The sequence below is a fragment of the Madurella fahalii genome, assembly GCF_045866475.1.
Source record: "Madurella fahalii IFM 68171 DNA, scaffold_3, whole genome shotgun sequence".
NCBI lineage: Eukaryota > Fungi > Ascomycota > Sordariomycetes > Sordariales > Madurella > Madurella fahalii.
Window position 1 is genome coordinate 801,507 of NW_027263973.1, and position 22,625 is coordinate 824,131.

Consider the following 22,625-nt stretch of genomic DNA (forward strand, 5'->3'; position numbering starts at 1 on the left):
ATGGACAATGTGCAGATTACCACTGAAGCTGTACAGGATTCATGTTGAGAGGGCTTGCAGAGAGAAATTATACCCTGTGATCTTCAATTCTCATCAGGCGCGTGCTCCCGTGTTGCCTTGCCAAGCTATGATATTTTTTTCGGGGTCTGTCCTAGATGTACACGGATGTACTCCGATGCAGATCGGGGAGAGGTTGAGGGGTAACACTGCATAAGAAGGAATCTATTTGTCCAATTGTATCCTATATGTAATTATGTACCATGTTAGTAGAGAGCGCGGATCGGACAGAGGCAAATTATATCCAGAACATAGACTGTGGCACACTGCCTGATCAGCATTCTCCAGGATTTGAATGCGTCACTGATAGGAACGAACTGACCGCTTTATTGGTGCACAGTAGATACATCCAGACACTACAATGAGGAATGATTTGCGTAACAGATGACAACGGCTGGAAGAGCAAGTTCTGCCAGAGTTAATAGGGGTCCAGCAGGTTAAGGGTGTCCACAGGTGCGACGACAAAGACGAATAATGAATAAGATTGTGTAGAATCAGGATGCCGTGACTGCCATGCCCCTGGTCCCAGCGCATTATTTGAAAATGATGGCATGATTAGCAAACTCGATCCAAAAGGAATGATCAGCAACGACAGTTTGCTGACTGGCTGCCCACTCCCGTGTAAAGCCACTCAGAAAACCAGAAAGATCCAGAGAATCAGGGATGTGGGATCCGATGTCATTCGACTTGGAGTCTGCTTCAGAGGAACATATGCCTTCCACGACGAGCAATCTAATTCAGTCGCACCAGCTACCTGACACAGCTTTTCACTGAGAGGATCCCTCCGAAGTCCGTCGGTCAAAGTTTCAAGTTCCTCCCAAGGGGAAATATCCCAAGTTCTGCCCAACACCAGTCGACCAGTCGTTTCGGTTGAAGTAGAGGGCTAGTATTTTGCAAGTCAGCTACATTCGGAAGCAGCAGATTCATCAGTTACCTGTTACGAAGAGCGAGAATGAATCTGCCTTGCGTTAGTAACGGATAACTCGAGTAGAACGTTGTGAACAGTGGATGAGCGTACCAGAATTGGCCGCGGCCCGGTCGACGTTCTCCTGAGCAAGCTGGCGGATGCACTGCCATTGATAGGCCGGTGTTTGGTTGATCAAGCACTGATCAGCTGTCGACGACGTGTTAGTACCAAGTTCTGGCCTCCGCAGCTCATAACCATACCAAGGCCTAGTCCGCGCATGATGCTTCGCGAATGCGTAAACTCGTGGATGAGCGTCGCGGGCAAGTACCCCCAGAGATAATCCATCTGGTACGTATTGGTGACCACGGGCGCGCCGTTGTGGTACCTCCCGACGCTATCTCCATCGTTGTATCTGGCGGTCCAAACGGGCAAGTAGTCCTGGCAGAGCACAATGACCGACTCTCTACTGAAAGGAGGCGAATTGGTGTGATAGGTGTACGCGCTCGTACCTGGGCTGTCTGCGCACGTTTGAAGGGATACCCACTCGCCTACTCCATGGGAAGCCCATCTGCGACTGTCGAACTTGGTGGGACCGGATCCTGTTTGTTGGCTTAGCTTCGGACCTTCCGATATTGGTTCAACAATGTAACGCACCCTGATCAACCCATGGGCCCGTGTCCCGGAGGAAATAGTCGCCGCACCAACTAGACGGTCAAGGTCAGCTCATGAGATTGTGGGGTGAGATGGGCAGATCAATAGATACATTTCGACGTTCACCCTAGCAGGGTTCTGCAGTGCGGTTTGGATACGCTGCGCAGTCCCTGATGCCCCGAGTTCAGCCTCCGTCTTTTTGTGTGATCAGTATGATGATAGCAGGCGAGGATAACATACTGATAAGTCCATTCAGCCGTCTAATGGCAGCAGCGTTCTTGTTCCTGTTTGTCTGCGTGTTGGTGCCAAAATACGACTGGCCAAAGAATGCTTCGTAAGTCTGGAACACAGTCCTGTCGGCGGGACTCATGCCAATGATGCTCGGCACAGGACTCGAATTCAGATTCGCCAGAAGCGCCTCGAAGCGCGGAATGGCATAGTTGATCTGCGACTCCCATATGAGAAGACGTGGCCACATTTTTGTCTGAAGGGGAGCCGTCTCACAATGTCCAGCGCTTCGGCCGTGGCCGAGTTGACCGACGTCAACCAGCTCCCGGTGCAGGCAAACACGGAAATGCTGCGTTTCATCAGGGAGCTGCCAGGTGAGTAGCTGGGCTCATCTTCCGTGGTGTTGAGCGGTGCCGACCATGTGCCTGGCAGCCACGAGAGGACGATGGCCACGCCATAGCAGGCGAAGCTGATGAGGGAGTGCTTCCGCATGCCGTTCCCTTTTCTCACTTCGGATCGTTAGGTAAGGATGCTCGAGGTTAAGGCTTGCAGGCAGCCGGGTTCACCTTGGAGCAGCGCTTTCGCGAACGAGAAGGATAATTAACACCCGAGAGATCAATCACGGTCAGTAAGTCGGCAGAATAGCCATGGTCCTTGAACTAACCCAGAATAGAAAAAGAATCGCAGGATCGAAAGCGAGCGGTTGATTTGCTGAAGAAATGCAAATCATGACACAAACGCGGTTTCTCTGCTGAACACGGGACTCGGAGCTGGAGTACATGGAGATACGTCGGTCGGAACGGCACATCGATCTCGAAGCTCGTTTCGTAGAGAGACCTATCATTTACGGTAGATTTCACGCTTTTCCTGTACGGTGACGTCCCGCAGTGTAACCGTGTAACGCGGATGACCTGTTTTCAAGCGACTATGCAAACGGGGATTCGGGATCCCTGACTCCCACGCAAGTGCGAACTGTCGGTCACCTCTACTACGTTTTGTAGAGTGCCGCCAGTTCCGAGTGCGGTGATCTTCTGCTTGCCCTGGAAGGTAATTTTATTTGATTGCGGTGGGTGATCAGTGCCCTCAGTCCTGCGGCCGCTGCTGTTGCCTGACCCCGCTGTAGATCAGGCTCACAGGGGAGGCTCCAGCGGGCTTCGTTTGCCACTACCGAACCACTCGACATCGACACCTCGATCCCCTTTGGTTTGGTATGCTGCTCACCCACCCGAGTCCTCCATTACAAACCACGTCATACCCTCTATTTTGAAGATCATCTCAGCTGACGCTGCATAACCTGCGTGGTGGTGGTCGTCGCCCTCACATCCAGGACTGCCACCAAATCAATCATGGCGGACCAAGAGGAGTACATTCGAGCGCGAGAGATGCAGCTTCAACTTCAACTTGAAGCGCGACGTCACGCCATACCACGCTTCGGTCCCGCTGTCGACGGCGTGCTCTGGAGCCGGATCCGCCCCGGAGAAGCAGGGCCAGACGAAAGCCCACAAACACGGATTCTCAGCATCCTTGAGTTTCCCTTGAAGCCCGGATTTGACGTCCGAGATGATTCTAGACCGCCCCGGAAGCTCTGGGACGCCGCGTTGCGTTACACCACCTCCATCCCGGGCTGTTGCGCCGTCGAATGGGGGCCGCTCCTGGGGGATCCTCCGCCCGCCTTGTTCTGCAATATTCACTGGGACAGCACGGCCGCCTGGCGGAAGTTCCAACACTCCCTGGGCTTTAGCCCTCTCATTGGGCTGCTTGGTTCGAGCGCTTCGAACCGCTGCGCGAAAGTAAGCGCACCGGGCGCGCCACGCCTCGGCGACGCCCCAGACGGAGGAGCTACCGTGGTGGATGTTATATCCGTCACCTTCGATGCCGAAAGTGCATCGTTGCCAGACCGTCGGTCAGCCTTCGAAGAGAGCTGGGAAGCCCTGGTTGCTTCGGTCGCCAACCGGTGTGACGGCCTCCTCCGACACTCTCATGCCGTGTGGCTCGAGAACAATGCGTCGACATTCTTCGATCCAACACCAGCTGAAGCTGCCGCCGCGAAAAAGGCGGCCACTTTCACCGCGTTTCTCGCCTGGGATGGAGTACGCTACGACAGCCATCAGGCTGAGCATCTATGTGACCGCCTACGAGCTTCACTGCTGTCTTCTCGCGACGGTCGTGATGGGCCAGCAATCTCAAGAAAAGCGGTCCAACTCATCAACCAGGTCCTACAACAACAAGAAGGAGATCATGATTCAATGCGGCAGCCAGCCGCGTCCCTGAGCAGCCTGGCGTCTATTCTCGAAGTGGGCTTTCCGCGACGATGCAGCGCGGACCTCGCCAACCTCAGAGAGCATGCAAGACAAGCCCTCGCCCGCAGCATAAGCGATGCAAGGGCAGGGACGCGGTGGTTCCCATCTCCACAGGGCTCATTCATATCTCAAGGCGAGCTGTACGACGGCAATATACCCATGATCCCGGAATGGCGGCGCACATGGGAGGGCTACTATGGCTATCACCTCGTGGACGTCATTTGGATGCAAGTTAACCCCGGAGCCTTGCCGACTCAGGGTCCTCGCATATACAGCCAGCTCAATACCGAGATGGGCGCATTGCCGGGGTTCGTCAAAGCCCTCTGGGCTCGTGATGTGGAAGACGAAGCGAAGGCTGCCGTGCTGACAGGTCAGGAGGCACCACCCAATTATCCAGTCTCACCGATTGTGTTAACTGACCGGGTTGTTCTAGTCTGGGAGGACCAACAAGCGCGAGCAGTTGTTTTGCGCGAGTATCGTCGGATCTTGGACGAATTCGCCGCATCGTCAGTCCACCTGGCAGCGCCGCTAACACACCAGGCTTTCCCCATGGCCCGAGACCCGGTAGGTCTGTTGCTCGACGGGGTAGATTATCTCGAGTTGACCTGCTTCCATGTCGCACTGGGCGCTCTGGAACACCAACTATTCGAGCATGCCTATGGCGCCTTTGTCCGGTTCGTTACCCGTCCCCCAATCCACTTACTCATCACGCAAACGGTTTCAACTAACCGAACGCCTCCCGGTCCTGCCGAAAAACAAAAGTATGACGGAACCCTCGGTAGTAGCGGGAATTCCCACCGCGTGCACAGTCATCGATGCAGGGGGCTGGCAGCCTGCCGAAGCCACCGAGCGTCAGGACGGGTCTCAGCAGCAGCAGCTCTTCACGGGGGCGCTGATCTGGGCGAGCCCGGCAGCAAGGCGAGAATGGTATGAGGAGCTGTTCAGGGCCTCGTGCGCGTCGTATGAGTTGTTCGGCCACAAGCTCGATGCCCTGAATATCTTGGCTGCGGGAGGTGTTGTGGCGCGGTTCCTAGTGCTACAGGAAGAGTGATCCACCAAACGTTGCTGGGTTTCGGTTGGTTCAGCCCTGGCCTTTGATAAGCTACCGACCTGGGACATCCAAATATCTGGGGGAGAATGAACTGGATGATTCGAAATGGCAGTTGCTACAAACAAAAAGTGTCCCGTAGAAGACGAGAAGAAAGCTGGTCTAGCCTTCTATACCCATTGAACCTCGGTTCATAGAGGGATTCATAGAGGCGGCGTTTGCGTCTTCTGCAAATGAGTGGTCAAGCCGAGAGGGCCGTCTCAAACTGCGAGTCATTACAGGCTTCCACGACAGGGCTTTGAATTAGCCAAGCTATGGTACAAAAATGAGGCTCTAAAAGCCTAGATTGAGAATATCCGGCCTATTAAAAGGAAGAGGGTCGAAATTGAACCAAATACCAAGTTTGCCTCAGTCAGCGAAGTCTATCAAACTCAAATGGCCGGCTGTATTGAAGATAGCCTGGATGAAGAGAGCGGGTTAGAAAGTAGTAGTGATAGTAGTAGTTTAGCGGCCCCCTGTATATTAGTTCGGGGAAAAAGAAGGTAAAATAGGTAAGGCAGGGTATAGATTTTGGTGTGGGTCTTGGACACTGTCCCGGATGTGGGGGTGTCCCGGATGTGGGGGTGTCCCGGATGTGGGGGTGTCCCGTAAGTGGGTACGCTGACTTTTAAGTGCACTTCCCGCAGTGCCTGGCGAGCGCCATGCGCGTGTGACAGGATTGAATTTACGATCCTCTCTTTCCGCCTAAATTCTTGGATCTGTGGTGCTTTCCAAGCCCTGATATATCAGCCCTTGTCACATTTTGAGTCCAGATCTATCGGAGAATTTTGTATTAAGAGATGCTCGCAAGAGCGGAGGCTGAGGGGATTCTCAAGGCGCGGTCTGATGACGTGCGGTCAGAAGACAAGATTACCCTTACAAAATGAATCGGAAAGAGAGGGAAACCTTTAATAGTCATTTATCCAAAGTAGTTGAAGTAGATGTACGGGATACAGTCGAGCAGCCAACTCGGCGGACGCTACTGACAACAGCAGCGGAGGGAACGGAGGCGGGGTTGCCGGATGGGCTCAAAGATATGGAAGCGAAACATTCCACGCCGGTAGACGCGATACTAGGCTGTAGAAAAGCCGGGCACGGGCGCGGTGGTGCTGGAGGGGCAGCTGAAAGAGCCGGTAAGGAAATTCGTACCTACGGATTATTGACGGAATCCGCAAGAATGATCGCTTCGCAATTCGCTCTGAGCGCAACTTCGGCAATATCGACCAACTGATTTCGCGGGTAACGGAGGAGCTAGAAATTAAGGAGGAAAAGCAACAATTGCGCAACAGATAAAGCGACGTGACTTCCCGAGCGGCTATTACTTTCAAAAGTCCTTAATCTTGTCCTCACCCATATTAACAGGCCTTGCAGGACTCGACAGAAGATTCCCACCGCCCCCAGCCCCGGTTTTTTTTCCCGCTTCCTCCGATCTCCGTGCTATCGCTCCGCCTTGGCGGCCCACCTTCATCGTCTGCTCCTTTCCGTCGCTGTATCGGAAACAATGCGACTTTAGAGATTGTACCTTAGGAGTGCAAACCTGCAAATGCAACAGCCGGTTGGATGTCATGATCGTGACACTCCATTTTGTTGTGTCTGGTGCCCACATGAATGTGTCGGAGCGGCATCCGGGTGCTGGCAAATGTCTGTTCTATACATGTAGATAAAGTCTCGGTAAGGTACTTGGGAACGGTGTGGTCGTGGTTGCCTTTGCTCGACAGGACACAGATATTGCCAAGTTAATGCTCGATATGGTGATTGTCTAGGATTTCCCGAGAGGAACTTAGGGTGCTTCTTCCCGCGCGTCGTCGTGGGAGACATTTGCTTGGGGGTGTGAATGTGAACATTCGCAGTGATGCCATGTCCCCGCGTCTACCCGAAACCATTCGTGCAAGAAAGTAGCACGGCACCAATGCATTGATGGGACTGTATTATGTGTATTCAGTAAACCTTCCCCTCCCAATATGACTCTTGTCTACCTCTCCTCAGGGTATCATCAACTCAAAACCCAAGTATGATGCGCCAGCAAAGTTTTCCGATATACTACGCACATCCTTGCCAGTATTTGGAAGCGTTTTCTCCGGAGCCGTAACCACGTTGAAGAGCCAGTTCGCTGCCATCTCCATCGAGTCGGGGTCTCTGTCCTCGCGCACCAGTCGCGAACCGCCCGTGTATCCCTCGCGGACGACGACGTTGTGCTCCATGGCCCACGCATCCACCGCAGCGATTACATTGTCTTTCCATATCCGCAGGCGCCACTCGTAATCCCTCCAGCTGTCCTTGATCCAGAAATGTGTGTCCCACGCGCAGAAGAGAGCGACCTGAATCCCTTTGACGTAGTTGCGCTCGACAAGGCGGATGAGAATGCTGGCACCGAACCGGCGGAGATCGTGGTGCTGGTTGAAGACGTCATGCGCGGAGCTCTCGGTAGCGTTGATGATGTTCCGGGCTTCGTGGATCGTGGCGAAAACCGGTGTAAACAACGCGCGCACGCTCTCCTTCCCAGTTTTGAAGGCGTCAGCGGCGTATTCGAGAAATCCGCCGACATGGCCGAAAATCTTGGATTGGTTTCCGGACATGTGGTACCAGGCCTTTCGTTCCCCGTTGTCCATAAAAGCGATGGGCGCCAGGTACAGGGCGGACCTGCTTTCGGGGGGGGTGTGTGCCACCCCCAGCCAGCTGACGAATAGGCGCAGGCCAACAGGGTCTGTTTTTTTCGGTGGGGAGGTTGGGCATCGGACTCCTGCTTTGCCAGGTAACGCCTGTTAGCCTCCCCCGGATCTTAGGGTGATTGAGGAGTTGGACGTCGGCAGGGGCAAGGTGTTGGGGGGGCCAGGATTGCGAGTCGGCGGCAGCGGAAGAGAGAGGAGAGACGGATTCCCCGTGAGCCGTCCAGTCCTGCAAACCGAGCCGGGACATGCCGCTTTCCAACGAGGCGGCCGACGAAGCGGGGAGTCGGACTAACTCGGGTGGCTGCTGGCCCGAAATTTGGATGCCAACGAGCGGCCGGTTCTCCTGTCGCATCGCGCTGAGCCACTGATCAATCATGTTTGTGAGATTGCTAGAGGAAAAGTCATCGCTGTCCTGGAATCGTTCTCGGAATTGAGCATGGTTGAGGTCAAGAATAAGTGCTGCGAGCGTCGGCAAAGACGCGGACCAGCTCCTCGACCTCGGGCCCTGCAAGCCCAGATCCGTGGGTCTCGGCCAGGTCTGCCGCCACAATCTGCCAACCGAGCGCGGAGTTTTGGAGAGAGAGAAACGTCTCGACACGCCCAAGACAAGCCGAGAAGATGGCCAGAAGTATTGTAGTCGCCCGCAGTCGCCGCTCATGCAAGCTATGTTGGTCGGCTTGCGGGTACCCAGGACCAAGAAGAAGCCCGTAAACTCTTTCTGTCAGAACGTGGCTACTAAATGGTTTTCCAGGCTCCAGAGAAATCCCATGAAACGAAATAGCCCGCTTGGGATTAAACCTGTTCGGCATCGTGTCGCGAGATAGATCGGTTGTAATTATAGATTGTCTCGAAATGGGCTTAGGGGACGACTGGTGAAAGCGCAGGCTCGGGAGAACGATAAAAATAAACCAGATTGAAGCGAATGAGAGGACTGGGGGAATTTTGACGAGATAATTAGTACGAAAGCTTTGCGTTGTCATCGATATGAGGCCCTTGCACTAAGGCAGGTGTAGGCTGCAATCTATTGTTGTAATCACGCCGGAGAGCATATCAATGCAGTAAAAAGGCTAAAAAGAATCAGAAGTATTGTTTGATCTTTGAATCGAACCTGTGGGCTCCAAAAAATGGGAGGTGCCCCCGGCGACAGTCTGGGAACGTCTTTGCTCAACCAGAGGTTATCGGAAGCCGCACCTCCCGGAACCACGAGGCCCATCTCCTTTGCACCACTCGACCCATCCCGCACATCCACACGCTCTACAACATTCTTCGTTTGGCCAGCCAACCCCCCGCCCGCGATTCCTGGTTGTGATGTTTGCCAACAGAGATGCCTTCATCCGGCCCAACAACCCCCACACCCATCATCATCCCAAACAAGTTTCACTTTTGCGAGTAAGCAGAAAATTCCCCACTCCCAAGGATCAAAACAGCATTCCAAGCTGGTTTTTACTCGTCTTCAATACTCGCTTTCCATTGCACTAACTCCCCTCTGCCTAGCCAACATGCGCGATCCGACACCACACTCCAAAACCGTTCGATGACGAGGTCCCCGCTCAATACTTCTTCCCCGCCAGGGCGTCATCCTTCTTCTTCAGCATCGCCTCGTCCTCCTCCTGCAGCTCCTTGTCGATCATGGCGCCCTTGTGCGGCCTGTTGTCGTGGAACTGCGCCTGTTGCTCTCGGTTTCCGAGTCAGATCTCAGGGGGGTACAGTACAAAAACAGCACGCTAGCGGCAGCACTCACGGCAAGGGTGGGGTCCTTCTTGATGGCTTCGTTCTTCTTCCTCTGCATCTTAGATTCCCGAAAGAACACCATGTCAGCCAATTGGACACACAAGGAAAAAGTCCTGGGCGAGGAGTAGTGCGGAACTGCCGACCTCTTGTTCGTAGAGCCGGTCGACTTCGCCTTGTTGATCTTCTGCCGGCGCCGGGTAGGTTAGCCCTTTGTTTTTTGTTTTCCTGGTGGTGACTTGCTCGCCCTTCCGCACACTTACTCGGCAAAAAACCCTTCACATTCTCCCCCGTACGCCTTGTCAGCTCGTCGATATCCGACTGCTTGGTGTTGCGCTGATTTTGTGACCCGTAGAGCGAGCGAAACCCGACGTTTGAGTTGCCTTGGTACGACATGTTGATGGTTATCGAGTGATGTTTCCTCCAGCTATTTCGAATTTGGAATGGTAGACCAGCGTAGGAGGAGAGGATGGGGTGTTGTTTTGATACCCGGGGGGACCTTTTATCCTTATGTCATTGTGCCGTCTTGCCCAGGCCTTCAAAGAACGGGTGTAAGTGGGCGCCCCGCAATTCGACGTCATGCTTGGTGGACCTCTGTCTGCCGATGGTCGTCATCGACACCGACTTTCTTCTGCTTTGTGGGACATGCAATAGGGGCATTGGCGAGGTCAGATCTCTGTCGGGAAAGGATCGCTGGCGATTCGCTGGCTAAGAGACAGAATAATGTTACGAAGATAGAGACGGCTACAACTAACTCAGGCCCTTGCCCAACGCCACACCTGAACCGCGTTCGAAGGGTATCTCTCGGCTGAAATGTCCGCCAGCTCGTCAAACGAACGTGTCTCCGAGATGGGAGAAAACGGCACGTCGTAATCAAACACCGTTGCCTGTGCATCGGGAATCAACCGGCACCTGCGCGCAAAGAACAACTCCCACAGCGCCGGCGCCGTCGCAATCAGCTTCTCGATGCCCCAATACAGCGCCCGCCACTTGCGCAGGAGCCTCCCAAACGGCCCATACTCGAGAATCTTGTCATACACATCGCCGCTCCCTTTGTACATCCCAGGAGCCCGCATGCTCTGGCTCAGCAACGCGATCTGGGCCGAAACCGCCTGCTCCACCCTGGCATCGTTGATCTCCGGCATGAGAGTGAGCATCTTGTAGAGCGCAAGGTCCGCCAGCACCTGGTTCGGCTCGACAACGAGGGAGCAGCGGGCGAACCACTTCTCCATCCAGGTGGTGCCGATCCGCCAGAACCGGAACCGCTGCCGTCCCAGGTCGTAGTGCATGCCGGGAAGCCAGTGCTCGCGTATGCCCCAACTCGCCCTGCAGTCGCTGTCGCACTGCTCCGGTCTCTGGTGCCGGTCGCACTTCCGGCTGGCGAGGCACGGCTGGAAGATGTACAGCCGGTCGTGCTGCGACACCAGGTGGCCGACCTCCTGCACGACCGACGACACGACGTTGTCGTAGAACTCGGGCCACTCGAGCCCGACGCCGCCCGTGAAGTTTGGGATCCCCAGGCTGCCCACCGTGTCCAAGATGCCCATGAAGCGCACCGGCGGCGGCCGGCGTGGCTCTCCCTCCTCCTCGTCTCCGATCAGTGGCCAGGATTTGGCCCTGCGGAACTGTATGGACTGCTCGGAGCGCGGATGGTTGATCAGGTGGCGCGAGCGGTATCTGCGGTAGACCGCCTTGCAGAAGGTATCAAGGTTGTGTGGGCAGACGCCGTCCCGGAGCTTGAGGATTCCGCAGTTGTTGATCATCCCCGCCACGCAACGCACCGTGTACGCGCCGCGGCTGAGGCCGAACAGCCAAATCTCATGGTCGGGCGTGTAGTGCTCCACGATGAATTTATAGACGCTTGTACATTCCACGGCTAAGTCTTGCGCCGTGATGCCGTTGAAGAAGTAGTCGATCAGGGTGCTGTTCAATCCGACGCCGTTGCGGTAGCGGCCGATGATGTTCCCCTGCGTCTGCTTATGTTCGTCTTCTGAATCGGGGTCCCCTGTGGGAATGCCAAAGATATTCGCCAGTCGGTAGATGTTGGTCTCGGTTCCCGTTTCGCGGCCGCACCATGTGCCGTCGCAGAGGATGACGATGGGCTGCCGTGTTGCGCCTGGCACATGCGCTGTGGATGGAGACGTGCCTCGGTTGCTATGCTCACTGCCGATGATTTCGTTAGCCGACTCCATGGCGATGATGTTATGGTAACACTAAAATCTTGGAATAGAGGAGCGTAATTATTGCATAAGATGCTCGATTTTGTGCTCTGGAGTCTGCCTCGTCACGGCAGAACCGAGACAGGGGCGGGGGGGTGTGTGGTGGTTAACAATGCAGATTTGCTCGTGGCTCTTCGTCACTTGACGTCGTCGTTGCCCTTTCCGTAAGTTGTGCTCCTGTCAACTGACTTCGGCCGAAGCAGACTACTCAATTGTGGCTTTCCTTGGCACGAAGGGAGGGCCTACCTTGCCCGCATGCGTCGGACGAACTCAGCCTCTGTGCAACGAGCTTGTGCCGGGCTCCCTGCACAACACGCCCAGCATTCCAAAGTAGAAGACGTTAACCACATCGGATTCACTGGTTACACCGTTGATGTAAAGGCTGCCCGCGCAGGCTGAGGCTGCAGCTGCTCCGGGCCACGAACCGCCATGTCCAAATTCCAAACAACTTGTGAAGAGGCAATGAGACAAAGATGCACGATGAAGGAAATAGGCTCACTTTCAAAATGTACAGAGACATCTTGAAAAGTTGCGCGAGAATTAGAATCAGCAAAAGTATCAAGTCGTGTAGGCTTGTGGGGCACCAAGACATGGTGTGGCAACGCGAAAATTACAATACAATAATCAGCACCGCAGCAGATGGGATATTTAGAAGAAGCTTACTGGTAAATGCCCCAGTATTTCTACCTAGCTGTCTATGTCTCATCAACCCGTAGCTAAGTCCAGTCCAAGTGGGCTAGATCAACCAAGGAAGGAACAAATTCCATGAGATGTTGCGATGCCGGCAACGCAGTTTCTCTCACTCCGCATTCTCGTCCATCAGCGAAAGGAGCCACTTCTCGTGCGCGCGATCATCCAGACCGCGCAGCCACTCGGCCGCCGTGGTGGCAGTTAGGTCCGCAAGAGCCTGATACGCCTCCCTGTCGGTCATGACCTTGATAAGCGCCTCTTCCCAAGGCTTGATGTCCTGTTGGGGCACCACATAGTCGCCGTTCGGGTGGCGTTTTCCGGTGACAAGATTGACGGGAATGCAATAGGGCAATCCGATCTTGGCTTCAAGCAGGCCGCCCGCATCCGAGGCAATGACTGGGATGCCGCGCAGCTGCGCCTCCGTCACGATGATTCCCCATGCCTCGTGCCAAACGGAAGGCGCGAGGAGAACCTTGATCCGATCCCAGATCTCGTCCGTGTTCCGCGTAGTCGGCTCAACCCTATGTTGCGAGCTTGTCAGCATGAACCCAGCCCAGGAGTAAGGTAGGCAAAGTGAACGCACTGCATGTTGGGGAGGGCTTGGAGCTGGGCAAGATGCTCCTTGCTGGTGCCCCAGCTCTTCCAGGTGACAAAGCTAATGTGCGGCAGTTTCTTGGCCAGAGCGAGAAGTATCGAAAGGCCCTTGTGCGGGCACGGGTTGACCATGCCAACCTCGGTCCGCTCAATGTTGTTGCGAACGACCGGCATGGCTCCCGTGTCTCGGTCTAGGTAAGTCAGAGCCGGATGGACAAGGAACTTTGTCTCGAGTCTTCCATGAGTCCAAGCATAGTCTTGCATGGCCCGCGAAACAGACCAAATTCCGTCCAAGGCTCTCAGCAAGCCATCTTCGACCTTGGCAGACAGGCAGTGTCCGTCAACCCCGGCGCAAAAAGGCCCGAACGGGAGTTGCTCAGCCGTATGGATGATGTTGATGCGTTTAAAGGTGTCGCGCGCGGGATGGAAAGCAGTGATCTTCATGGTGATGGGGTCATTGAAGATGACGTGCGTCGGACGGAACATGGTGATGTGCGTCGCGAAAATGCGGAAGATTGTTTTCATCCTGGGGCTCAATTCGTCGTGCTGGAAGGCATTAGCCGACTCTCAAAGCATGTCGGGTGGGGTCAGTTTACCTCCAGATAGGCCCGGGTGTCTTCCTAGAACTCCCGGACCGGGTAGGCTGCATTGAATTGGCGTCGCGAGATAACAACATTGTGAATCCCGTCTTCGTCGTTGAACGTCTTGACGAAGAGCTCGTGCGTGGCCCCTCTCGGGTCCTTGAAGGGCGGGACCGAATGAGTAACGACGTCGGGCTCAATTCCCTTGGACTTGGCCAGCTGGGCGTACTGCTCGACCTCGTCCTCCGACCCGTAGCAGATTTGGGCGGCTTCGTGGCCGTAGCTGCGCAAGTTTCGGAGCAGACTGATGTTCGCCTTGTAGCCCCCACACGAGGGCGTCAGTCCCTGTGCCGTCTGAATGAGGAAGACACGCATGGTAATCTCGTTCAAGAAGTCAATGGCTTGAGGTTGTGGTGGAGGGGGGAGAGCTAAATAGCGGGGAAGATGGTCGCAAAAGGGAGGGAGAGAGGGACAGTTCACCTGAAACCAAGATTGAGAGAAGAACGCGTCGCGAACTAAACCAATGCTGTGGGTTTGCCCGGAGAGCCCGACCCGAGATGGCTACAGACACCGCGACGAGCAATCCCACGGGGAGTTGGTCGAAATAGAAAGGAAGTCGCGTGAAATATGAGTTATGGGAGAGGTCATGGGGTTCCTTCTCGGTCCTCGCGGCAAGGAATATAGATACACCGAAGACGCGAAAACCGAGCCTGGACCTGGAACCACACAACGCTCCGAGCTTGCCAACTGCCGAAAGCACTCGGCTAGGAAGGAACGACACCCTTGGTCGGAGAGTTATGCTAGCGTGCACTGAACTAATTGCTCTGAGCCGTCCGCGAAGCGCTTTCCCTGGTCTATTGTGCCGTCTGCGGTTCAACTCACACAACTGAATGGACTCAACAGGTGCCTTGCCTTTGTGTGTTTGTGTGAATCTCCGGTATTCGGAGTTTCTCATATCTTGCCTCATCTCCCGATGGCCAGGAAATTGGGATGGTCCATTTCTGTAGGTAATTAGTTATTCTCACCCGACCTTAAAAGTCGGGAACATCTCGCCCACTTTTGAAAGTCGGGAACAAAGCCGAGATCAATAACGTTCCATCAACAACCTCAAGGCTCAGTCAAGTGTTACCAAGTCAGGTGGTACCCAAACGCAATTGGCCACTGGCTAACATCCTTGTCCCAACTTTGGAACAAAATGATACACCAGCACCATCATTCCCCTTCGGCTAGCGATCGGTAAACCCAGCACGGGTTCGCTATGCAAGAAGGGCTGAGTCTATTAACGGGATCAAGTTAAGCAATATGTTGCATTAGTACTGGGAGGCTTGCATGGCTGTTAGGCAGCTGTGTGTTTTGTAGGCCCCTCATTGCTGTTACAACGGCTGAGTTGCGTGCCGATTCACAAGCGTGAATAGGCAAGTGCCGTATTAGGGGTTCAAAATCTAAAATAATTTGTGCACTGAGTAAACGGTCTGTAAACCGAGGCAGCCCAGCATCTAGCTCTTTGTTAATAAGAGTCTACAAACACACATTCTCCATATATGTCGTCAGAGCGACAAGTAAAACGAATATTCAAGTGGTACTTCGACGAGTTTAAAAACAAGGTGAGCAGGGTTCCCTTTTGTTGTCTGAGAAGTCGGAGGCTGCCAAAACTTCAGGATGAGGCTTGTAATCACGTGCTTGAGTCTTCATCTTGCCCGATGCGCTGGCGAGAACCAAAATTGCACAAAGCCTGGATTTGATCCAATTGTCGACTTCATTATTGGGATACCGTAGCTCTGACTTGGATCATTGCCGACGAGTCTTCCCAATGATTCCCACGGTTCTGCAGTTGAAGTCCAAACACTGGAGCTCTAAAGTGACTCAACTTCCGATTTCCAGATTCAGTATCAGAGCCCACACTCTATATCCCCTAATTAACTAAACGATTACCATGGCAACCTTGCAATTAAAGCCCTCGAAAGAGAATTATTGCCTAGGAGCGTAGAATAACAATTGCCCGACAAGCCCGCCTGATGGAGACATTCCTATCCAATTACACATCTACCTGAATAGGGTTCCATCTTGACAAGTGCATTTTGCATGAATGATCTCTGAGCTTCCCAACGTTTGTACAGTTTAGCTCCCACTTCTCTGAAGATTACTTTCACAGAGAGTGCGGTTCTTAATTACCAAAACAAGAGATAGCGATATCGGTAGGCTTTAGTTTTGCCGACCTCCTCATCTAATTATCTGAACCACGACAATAGCAATGCCTAAGAGTGATGGGAGAGCCATTGCATTTTGGGACAGCTTCCTTCTTAACATTCCTCTTCCTAACTTATCCGTATTCAACGAAACGAAACAGGGATTGCGGGGCCAAGTTAACCTCGACCTCCACGTGTCCAAGGTTATTGGTGTCTATCTATCATCTCTTGCAAGGGGGGGGGGGGGGGAGGTCTTGCCTTATTTTGCTACCTCCCCTTTTTCCACGAGGAGTAGTACCCAAGGTATTGACCCAGGAAACCAGATTTTAGGGGTGTCCAGGCATCCGTGTCGCGCGACCGGTATATCCTTTCCACCTCCTCGTCAGAGCCATCATCATATCCGTGATCTGTGTCTTCCGAGCCCGAGTACGGGTCATAGTCGAATCCCACGTCCGAGTCCTCGTCCTCGCGGTCAAATTCCTACAAACGCATCGAGATTAGTTCGCTGCCAGAAGAGGGGAGTCTGAGAAGCCGAGCAACATACGACTCTCTGTCTTTTACCACGATGGCTGTCTTCCGGTTTGTTCTGTAATTCGTCCATATCATACAGCGAGTCAGGAAGCTCTATATCTCTTGGAGCTGTTATAATGCCAAATGAGGAGCACATTCCGTGACGACTGCTGGACCCGTAGAACCCGATTATCTTTTGATTCGGCAGGGGCACTGGAATTCTCGTCAGTCTTTCCGTGTTTAAAATTTGTCGCCCAGTGCCATCAGACATACTCAGCGTCTCCACCTCTCCACATCTACAATTTAGTGCCCCCATTGCCTTTCCGTTAGAAAGCCACATCCTTAGCCCCATCAGGTCCCAGCCGCCGTTCCCATGAGTCACGGCGACTTTTTCGACGTCCACCCCTTTCGGCAGCCTCAGTTTCCGAGACTGATGGCCACCCATGGGGGGGTCGTTTCCGTTCGGACCTCTCGGACCGCAGGGGATCTTCTCGCCGTCTCCATAGTAAACCACGACGCCGTCCAGAGCGCAGCCGACGCGCAGGTCGATCATCGTGGCGTCGACTAACACCCCGTCGCGATTCCGCTTCTTCAGCATCACCGCCCACGACACGTCCGCAGAGCCGCCGACGCACTCCTTCAGCAGCCGGATGTCAGTCCCCGGGACGCGGACGGACGATCTGCTCGCCAAGAACCTCCACACGCTCTTGATGGTGACTTGCTTGCCGTTGAAGCCAACGATCTCTAACGAGAGGTTTCTCCCGGCGTCGAATTTCTCCGCGAGCTCGCTGCGGAAGTAACGCAGGGACCGGGGGGGATCGTCAATAAAAGTCGTGCGGTCGGCCTTTTGGTTGGGCGTGTCGCTGGTGAAGACCACCATCGCGATACCCGCCGCGCACTGGGTTTCGATGTACATATCGTCCGCGCCGTCAGTCTCCTCCGCGTTCACGGTCGGCACGTCTCTGGGTAGTTCCCGGTCACATTCCACCCAGAAATGCCGGAGATTGCGGAACCGGAGCGCGTCGCCCAAATCCCATCGGCAATCGTGAGGGGTTGTGGGCGTGACCGGCTGCATCCCTGGCGTCTTGGGGCAGGTGGTGGGTGCGGTACATGCGAGGAAGGCTTTTGGCCAGTCAGGTGAGTAGCCACGAGCCATGATGCCTGAAGTGTGTGGCGCTGAGAAGGCGTGGCCGACTTCGTGGAGAAATGCTCCCTGTCCCACGGCGCAGGCTTCCCACATGGATCCACACTCGCCATTATCGTTGCCAACCGTGTCACCTGTCAGGGTGGTATCGAGGAGGCAGTCAGGGACTTCTTCAAGGAAGCGAGGCCAGGCGTACGTCAGGTGGCTACCAAACATGCCGAGCGACAGGCCGTTAGGGTTGTGGCACCCGAGAGCAGCGTGGGCGAGGATGATGCTGCTGCTGATGTCGTAGTGCGAGTCGAGAATCAGCCCGGCGACGACCGGTTTTGCGTGGGAGACAAACGGGGCCCCGTAGGCTTGCAACGCCTTGGTGAAGATGCTGTGCAAGTCGTCCTTTCGTCGTGCGCACGGGTTCTGCTGAGCCAAGTCTGCGTCGCGGAGCTCGGCGACTGTCTTATCGGTGCGGACCAGATGGACTTTGGGGACAGAGCCCATAGTCTGCGAGTGCAAGGAACCGCTGCTGAGCGTATCAACGGACCACTCCTCCTCCAGCCGGAAGGAACGGAGACCGAGGCCTTTGGCGCGCATATCCTCGGCTGTAAGGGCCTGCCACATGTATGCCGCCATGCGGAACTTTGCAATGGCCGCATCCAGACTGCAATGTGTGCTGGAGATTCCTCCAAATTTGGCAGGCGGACAATCCATCATCAGGGGGGAGTCCTTGGCGACCATGATGGCCAGGTGCAGGGGCGGCTTCTGGAGCAAAGGCGTATAGCGAAAGCGTAGCTATCATTGGGCGTCAGGACACAAAGTGTAACACGCAATGGAATGGATGGGACTGTACCTCGATAGGGGAATCTTCCAGATCGCATGAGATGGCAATCCTGTTGAGCCCGGGCGAGAGAAGGACAAGTGCCTTGAAGAAGCCATGGCACATTGGCCACCGCTGTCTGGGAAACAATGGTTGGTCGATCTCGTCCTGTACACCGATCTCGATGTACGCATCCTTCATCTCTAGGGCCGATTCCGAGTCGCACTTCCCGGATAGGAGAACGCAACGCTGGTGGACGGTGCGCTCCTCGAGCGTGAAATTATCAAGCTCCCACATGATGAACGGGAAAGCTACCTCAGCCGAACGAAGAATATGCCCCAAGACTGACCAGAATAAGGGCGAGGAGAGCGGAATCGGCGGTTCTCTGTGTTTTTATAACTGGTATAAATGCCAGGCCCCAGCTGCAAGGGGATACTCGGGGCCCACATTGTGGCGCCTGGCTGCCTGATGAGTTGAGCACTGGCCCTGTGCTGCCTACGTTTTACAAGGATCGAGTGTCTGAATTGCCTGACCAGATGGGTAACAAGCCTAATTTCACCCTGATTCGGAGCTGGGAAACGGTTGATGCCAGAAGAGTTGAAGAGCAACGGGTAAGGTGTCGCCAATGAGAAGTCCCGAAGGAGAGAGTGTTCCCGTCCTCTTCGTCCCCGTCGTGCCAAGCGCTTCCCCGATAAATCCTTGTCTGACCGTACCCGTTTCCTGTAGGTGTGCAATGAACTTCTTAATGAACGGAAACAAGTTAAGAACTGCGGCCAAATTCTTGAAAACCGAAGCTGCTAACAATTGAGCCGAGAAATCTCAATGGACAAGGTATGCCTCGTCACACGCCTAGCCACTGGTCTGGATAGCGTAGCAGCATGATGAAAGTCGCACCGAATGCGCTAGGATAAACGACCCGAGTTGTGAAGGTCCGGCGGCTAGTCGTTGGCAGGCTGCGAAGATATGTTCAATGCCAACGTTCAGTTCTCGTTCCACATCTCAGGATGGCGCTTACTGGCCTTGCCGATTGTAATCATCTGCCTTCGGCCACTCGTCCGGGCCTCGACCCCATGTCAACCGCCGGGAGTGCTGCTTTTAACCGCCACATCCCACTCAAGGCGAAGGTTAATGTGTTGACATGAGTAGCTTCCTCAACTTCCGAGTTCCCCAATTGCTGACAAACGCCCTGCATCCTCTTACCTCGATGGGGCGGTGTGGGTTGTATGTTTACCCCGTCGGCTACTTAGGTTCTTTCTAAGCTCATGAAACCTCAAAACCGTTCTTGTTGCTAACTAGATGTTGCATCGTTTTTTTATTTTTACTTTTTTTTATTTTTTATTTTTTATTTTTTTTTATATAAATCATGATTACTGCGGGCGCGAGAAGAGCGCGCGCGAACCCAGCGCCGCTCGGCTCTTTCCGGCAAAATGAAACGGCGGGGTCTTCTGCGTTGCGAGAAGCGTCCATGGCTGTTCGCAAAGCACCGTAGAGTTATGAAGAAGGAAGAACTGTGGCGAGCTGAGGATGCCGTGGCAATTTGAACCGCCTTCGTCCTGCACAGGTGTGATTTTGGTCGATTTGGTTAGCGGTTGTGCCACGGTAGGATGTCCGAGTTTAGGCAGCCACGCCGGGGGTGTCTGGGAAGAGACCCTTGAAATTATGGGGAGGTGGCGTTCAATCACCGCAGGCTAACAGGGCGTTAGCACTCTGAGGCTATCGATAGCACGCAACACTAGCCTTCCTGCCAGTTGTTAGCAGATGAATCGAAATGGACGGGGGCGAATAAGACATTGGAATAAGCACGTGTTGTGGGTAGTGGAAGAAGTCAATGGGGTTCTCTGCGGATGCCGTCAAGAAACAACAGCGTTGAATACGATTTGGGAGTGTTCAGGGATCCTGCCGGGTTCATTGGGGGAAGCTTTATTAGCGAGAGGTCTGGCCCAACCCGGCAAAAGTGGGGGCAATTCGGGAGCTAGCAGCACCTCCCGATCCGCCTCGTTCCCGGCCTCCAAGTTCAGATGGCAGGACAAACATGCAAACATTGCGCAGAAGGAGACGGCAGGCCGCAATGCGAAGAAATCCGATGTCGTACAATATGCGCCATCACTGCACCCGTTTGCTGTCGGCTGTTAGCCGCCAAGATCATACTACGTAGGACATACGTGTAGAACCGTTGGCTGTGTGGGGTCAACAGCGGGGTTGCGTCTTCACCGTGGCGCAGCTCTTCCAGGTTCTGGACATCAGCCAGAAGCCACTTGGCGGCTGCCGGCGTCCAATTCTCTTGTGGTGTTCCGGCCGGCTAGCCCTGCCAATGGCGGCTCGACTCAACGAAGGCCAAGCCCAGGATGGAGTCTGCCACCAGTGCGGAAGTGGAATTGACGCTGCAGCCTCTCCAAGATCCTGGGTCATAACCTTGCCAGTTCATCTAACCATGCACGACCCTGGTGCGATCGCTGCTGACACGGCCTGTTTTGTCAGCTCGCTCTTTGCCGTTTCGTTCTTGATTTCTTTCTCCCCTTTTTCGCTTTTGCGTGTCCCGCGACGCTGGGGAGTTGGAGCGCAATACCGAAAATGCTCTCGCTCGTTTATGCCGCAGCGCTAATAGCGCCCACCGCCGCCGCCGCCGCCGCTACCGAGCATCGCCCGCTGGTCACTCGCGGCGACGGCTTTATCCGGTCCCCAGTCAACGCGCTCGCGGGTCCCGCCCCAAAGCTCCGAGTCCGGCAGAACGAAATCGAGATCGAGAACCAGTTGACAGGCACGAGGTACGCTGTCGACATCGAAGTAGGGACGCCGCCGCAGCAATTGACGCTCATTCTCGACACGGGTTCGCCCGACACTTGGGTCAATCCCACTTGCGATAATGTCTACCAGGCCGACGATTGCGAGTCGTACCCCCGCTTTGATCCCACCGAGAGCAGCTCCTTCAACGCGACGCGCAGCAGCGATATTCTCGTCTACGGGATTGGCAATGCGACAATCCGCTATGTCCGCGAGACGTTGACCATCGGATGTGAGTCTACTGCGGCAATCGGCCGGTGCATCCGGGCTCGCTAACAAAGCAACCCCTACATGCAGCTGCCACGATCGAAAACCAAATCATCGGCATGGCAACTGAGTCGCATAGCATCCCGCTCGGTATCCTCGGGCTGTCCCCCCACCCCCGCGGCGAGAACGACTACCCCTACGTCCTCGACACGATGCGCGACCAGGGGCTCATCAACAGCCGCGCTTTCAGCCTCGACCTGCGCGGCGTCGACAACCCCAACGGCGCCCTCATCTTTGGCGGCATTGACACTGGCAAGTACATTGGTGAACTGGCGAAGCTCCCCATGCTCGACCAGCGCGAGACGCCCAGGGGCGCCGACCGGTACTACGTGACCATGACTGCCGTGGGGCTGACCCTGAGCGACGGCTCCGTCGTCCGGTCCGAGGGCATCGACGTGCCCGTCTTCCTCGACTCGGGCAGCACCTTCAGCCATCTGCCGACACCCATCTACCAAGCGTTTGCCGAGGCCTTTGGCGACGCCCTGTACGAACCCAGCACGGGATACTACTACCTCCCATGCGAGGTGGCCAACATGGAGGGCTCGGTCGACTTTTACTTTGGCGACAAGGCCATCCGCGTGTCGCTCAACGACTTCATCTGGCAGGTGCAGGGGTTCTGCATCCTGGGCGTGCTGCCCGACGACAGCGAGCCGATTCTGGGCGACACCTTCCTGCGCGCCGCCTACGTCGTGTTTGACCAGGACAACCGCAACCTGCATATTGCGCAGGCTGCGAATTGCGGGACCAACTTGGTGGCCATTGGGTCCGGCGAGGACGCGGTTCCGTCGTCGACGGGCGATTGCACCGAGCTCCCGACCGCGACGGGCACCGGTGACAGCTTGGATGTCACGAGAACCCGGGCGCCAACGGGTACCTTTACCGGAGCCGGGCCGACCGGTGTTGGGATTGGGCCGGGTCCGGCTGCGTCGAGGATCAGCGGGAGTGGCGCGCCGGAGCCGACTGACTCGTCTAGTGCCGGACACCGCGGTGCTGAGCTTGGAGTTGGGGCTCTTGTAGCCTTGGGTGTCGTGAATATGTTGGCATGGATGCTTTAATCATCCGTGGCACACTCGGGGCTGGCACTTATACATAATATTGGGAAACCTATATACCTGTGCGGTCGTCGACCGCGTCTCTGTTGGGTTTAACATTAATACATGGGCCTAGGTCGGGGTCTTTGAGGGCTATAGGGCTGCACTTGCGGCGTCACTTAGT

General features: G+C 55.0%; 9 protein-coding genes across 9 annotated transcripts; 2 read left to right on the forward strand and 7 right to left on the reverse strand.

The window, feature by feature from the left end:
- Window positions 1–863: 863 nt before the first annotated feature.
- On the reverse strand, window positions 864–2,335 carry MFIFM68171_05731 (uncharacterized protein; the record flags this gene model as incomplete). Its single annotated transcript, XM_071061151.1, has 8 exons — window positions 864–940; window positions 992–1,015; window positions 1,076–1,171; window positions 1,225–1,563; window positions 1,619–1,668; window positions 1,728–1,785; window positions 1,856–2,060; window positions 2,120–2,335. 8 exons carry the CDS (start codon window positions 2,333–2,335, stop codon window positions 864–866), a joined length of 1,065 nt encoding a protein of 354 aa, XP_070917252.1.
- Window positions 2,336–3,189: 854 nt separating this feature from the next.
- Window positions 3,190–5,194, forward strand: MFIFM68171_05732 (uncharacterized protein; the record flags this gene model as incomplete). The annotated part of the gene is made up of 3 exons (XM_071061152.1): window positions 3,190–4,513; window positions 4,577–4,817; window positions 4,906–5,194. 3 exons carry the CDS (start codon window positions 3,190–3,192, stop codon window positions 5,192–5,194), a joined length of 1,854 nt encoding a protein of 617 aa, XP_070917253.1.
- Window positions 5,195–7,212: 2,018 nt separating this feature from the next.
- MFIFM68171_05733 (uncharacterized protein) lies at window positions 7,213–7,806 on the reverse strand (the record flags this gene model as incomplete). Its single annotated transcript, XM_071061153.1, has 1 exon — window positions 7,213–7,806. One exon carries the CDS (start codon window positions 7,804–7,806, stop codon window positions 7,213–7,215), a length of 594 nt encoding a protein of 197 aa, XP_070917254.1.
- A 539-nt stretch (window positions 7,807–8,345) lies between these two features.
- On the reverse strand, window positions 8,346–8,708 carry MFIFM68171_05734 (uncharacterized protein; the record flags this gene model as incomplete). The annotated part of the gene is made up of 1 exon (XM_071061154.1): window positions 8,346–8,708. The coding sequence occupies one exon, from the start codon at window positions 8,706–8,708 to the stop codon at window positions 8,346–8,348; it is 363 nt and encodes a 120-aa protein (XP_070917255.1).
- Window positions 8,709–9,449: 741 nt separating this feature from the next.
- On the reverse strand, window positions 9,450–10,023 carry MFIFM68171_05735 (uncharacterized protein; the record flags this gene model as incomplete). The annotated part of the gene is made up of 4 exons (XM_071061155.1): window positions 9,450–9,566; window positions 9,641–9,688; window positions 9,774–9,814; window positions 9,891–10,023. 4 exons carry the CDS (start codon window positions 10,021–10,023, stop codon window positions 9,450–9,452), a joined length of 339 nt encoding a protein of 112 aa, XP_070917256.1.
- Window positions 10,024–10,382: 359 nt separating this feature from the next.
- Window positions 10,383–11,819, reverse strand: MFIFM68171_05736 (uncharacterized protein; the record flags this gene model as incomplete). Its single annotated transcript, XM_071061156.1, has 1 exon — window positions 10,383–11,819. One exon carries the CDS (start codon window positions 11,817–11,819, stop codon window positions 10,383–10,385), a length of 1,437 nt encoding a protein of 478 aa, XP_070917257.1.
- An 826-nt stretch (window positions 11,820–12,645) lies between these two features.
- MFIFM68171_05737 (uncharacterized protein) lies at window positions 12,646–14,086 on the reverse strand (the record flags this gene model as incomplete). Its single annotated transcript, XM_071061157.1, has 3 exons — window positions 12,646–13,057; window positions 13,120–13,676; window positions 13,766–14,086. The coding sequence occupies 3 exons, from the start codon at window positions 14,084–14,086 to the stop codon at window positions 12,646–12,648; spliced, it is 1,290 nt and encodes a 429-aa protein (XP_070917258.1).
- Window positions 14,087–16,164: 2,078 nt separating this feature from the next.
- Window positions 16,165–18,659, reverse strand: MFIFM68171_05738 (uncharacterized protein; the record flags this gene model as incomplete). The annotated part of the gene is made up of 4 exons (XM_071061158.1): window positions 16,165–16,377; window positions 16,442–16,620; window positions 16,681–18,337; window positions 18,396–18,659. 4 exons carry the CDS (start codon window positions 18,657–18,659, stop codon window positions 16,165–16,167), a joined length of 2,313 nt encoding a protein of 770 aa, XP_070917259.1.
- Window positions 18,660–20,933: 2,274 nt separating this feature from the next.
- On the forward strand, window positions 20,934–22,465 carry MFIFM68171_05739 (uncharacterized protein; the record flags this gene model as incomplete). The annotated part of the gene is made up of 2 exons (XM_071061159.1): window positions 20,934–21,375; window positions 21,441–22,465. 2 exons carry the CDS (start codon window positions 20,934–20,936, stop codon window positions 22,463–22,465), a joined length of 1,467 nt encoding a protein of 488 aa, XP_070917260.1.
- Between the last annotated feature and the right edge of the window lie 160 nt (window positions 22,466–22,625).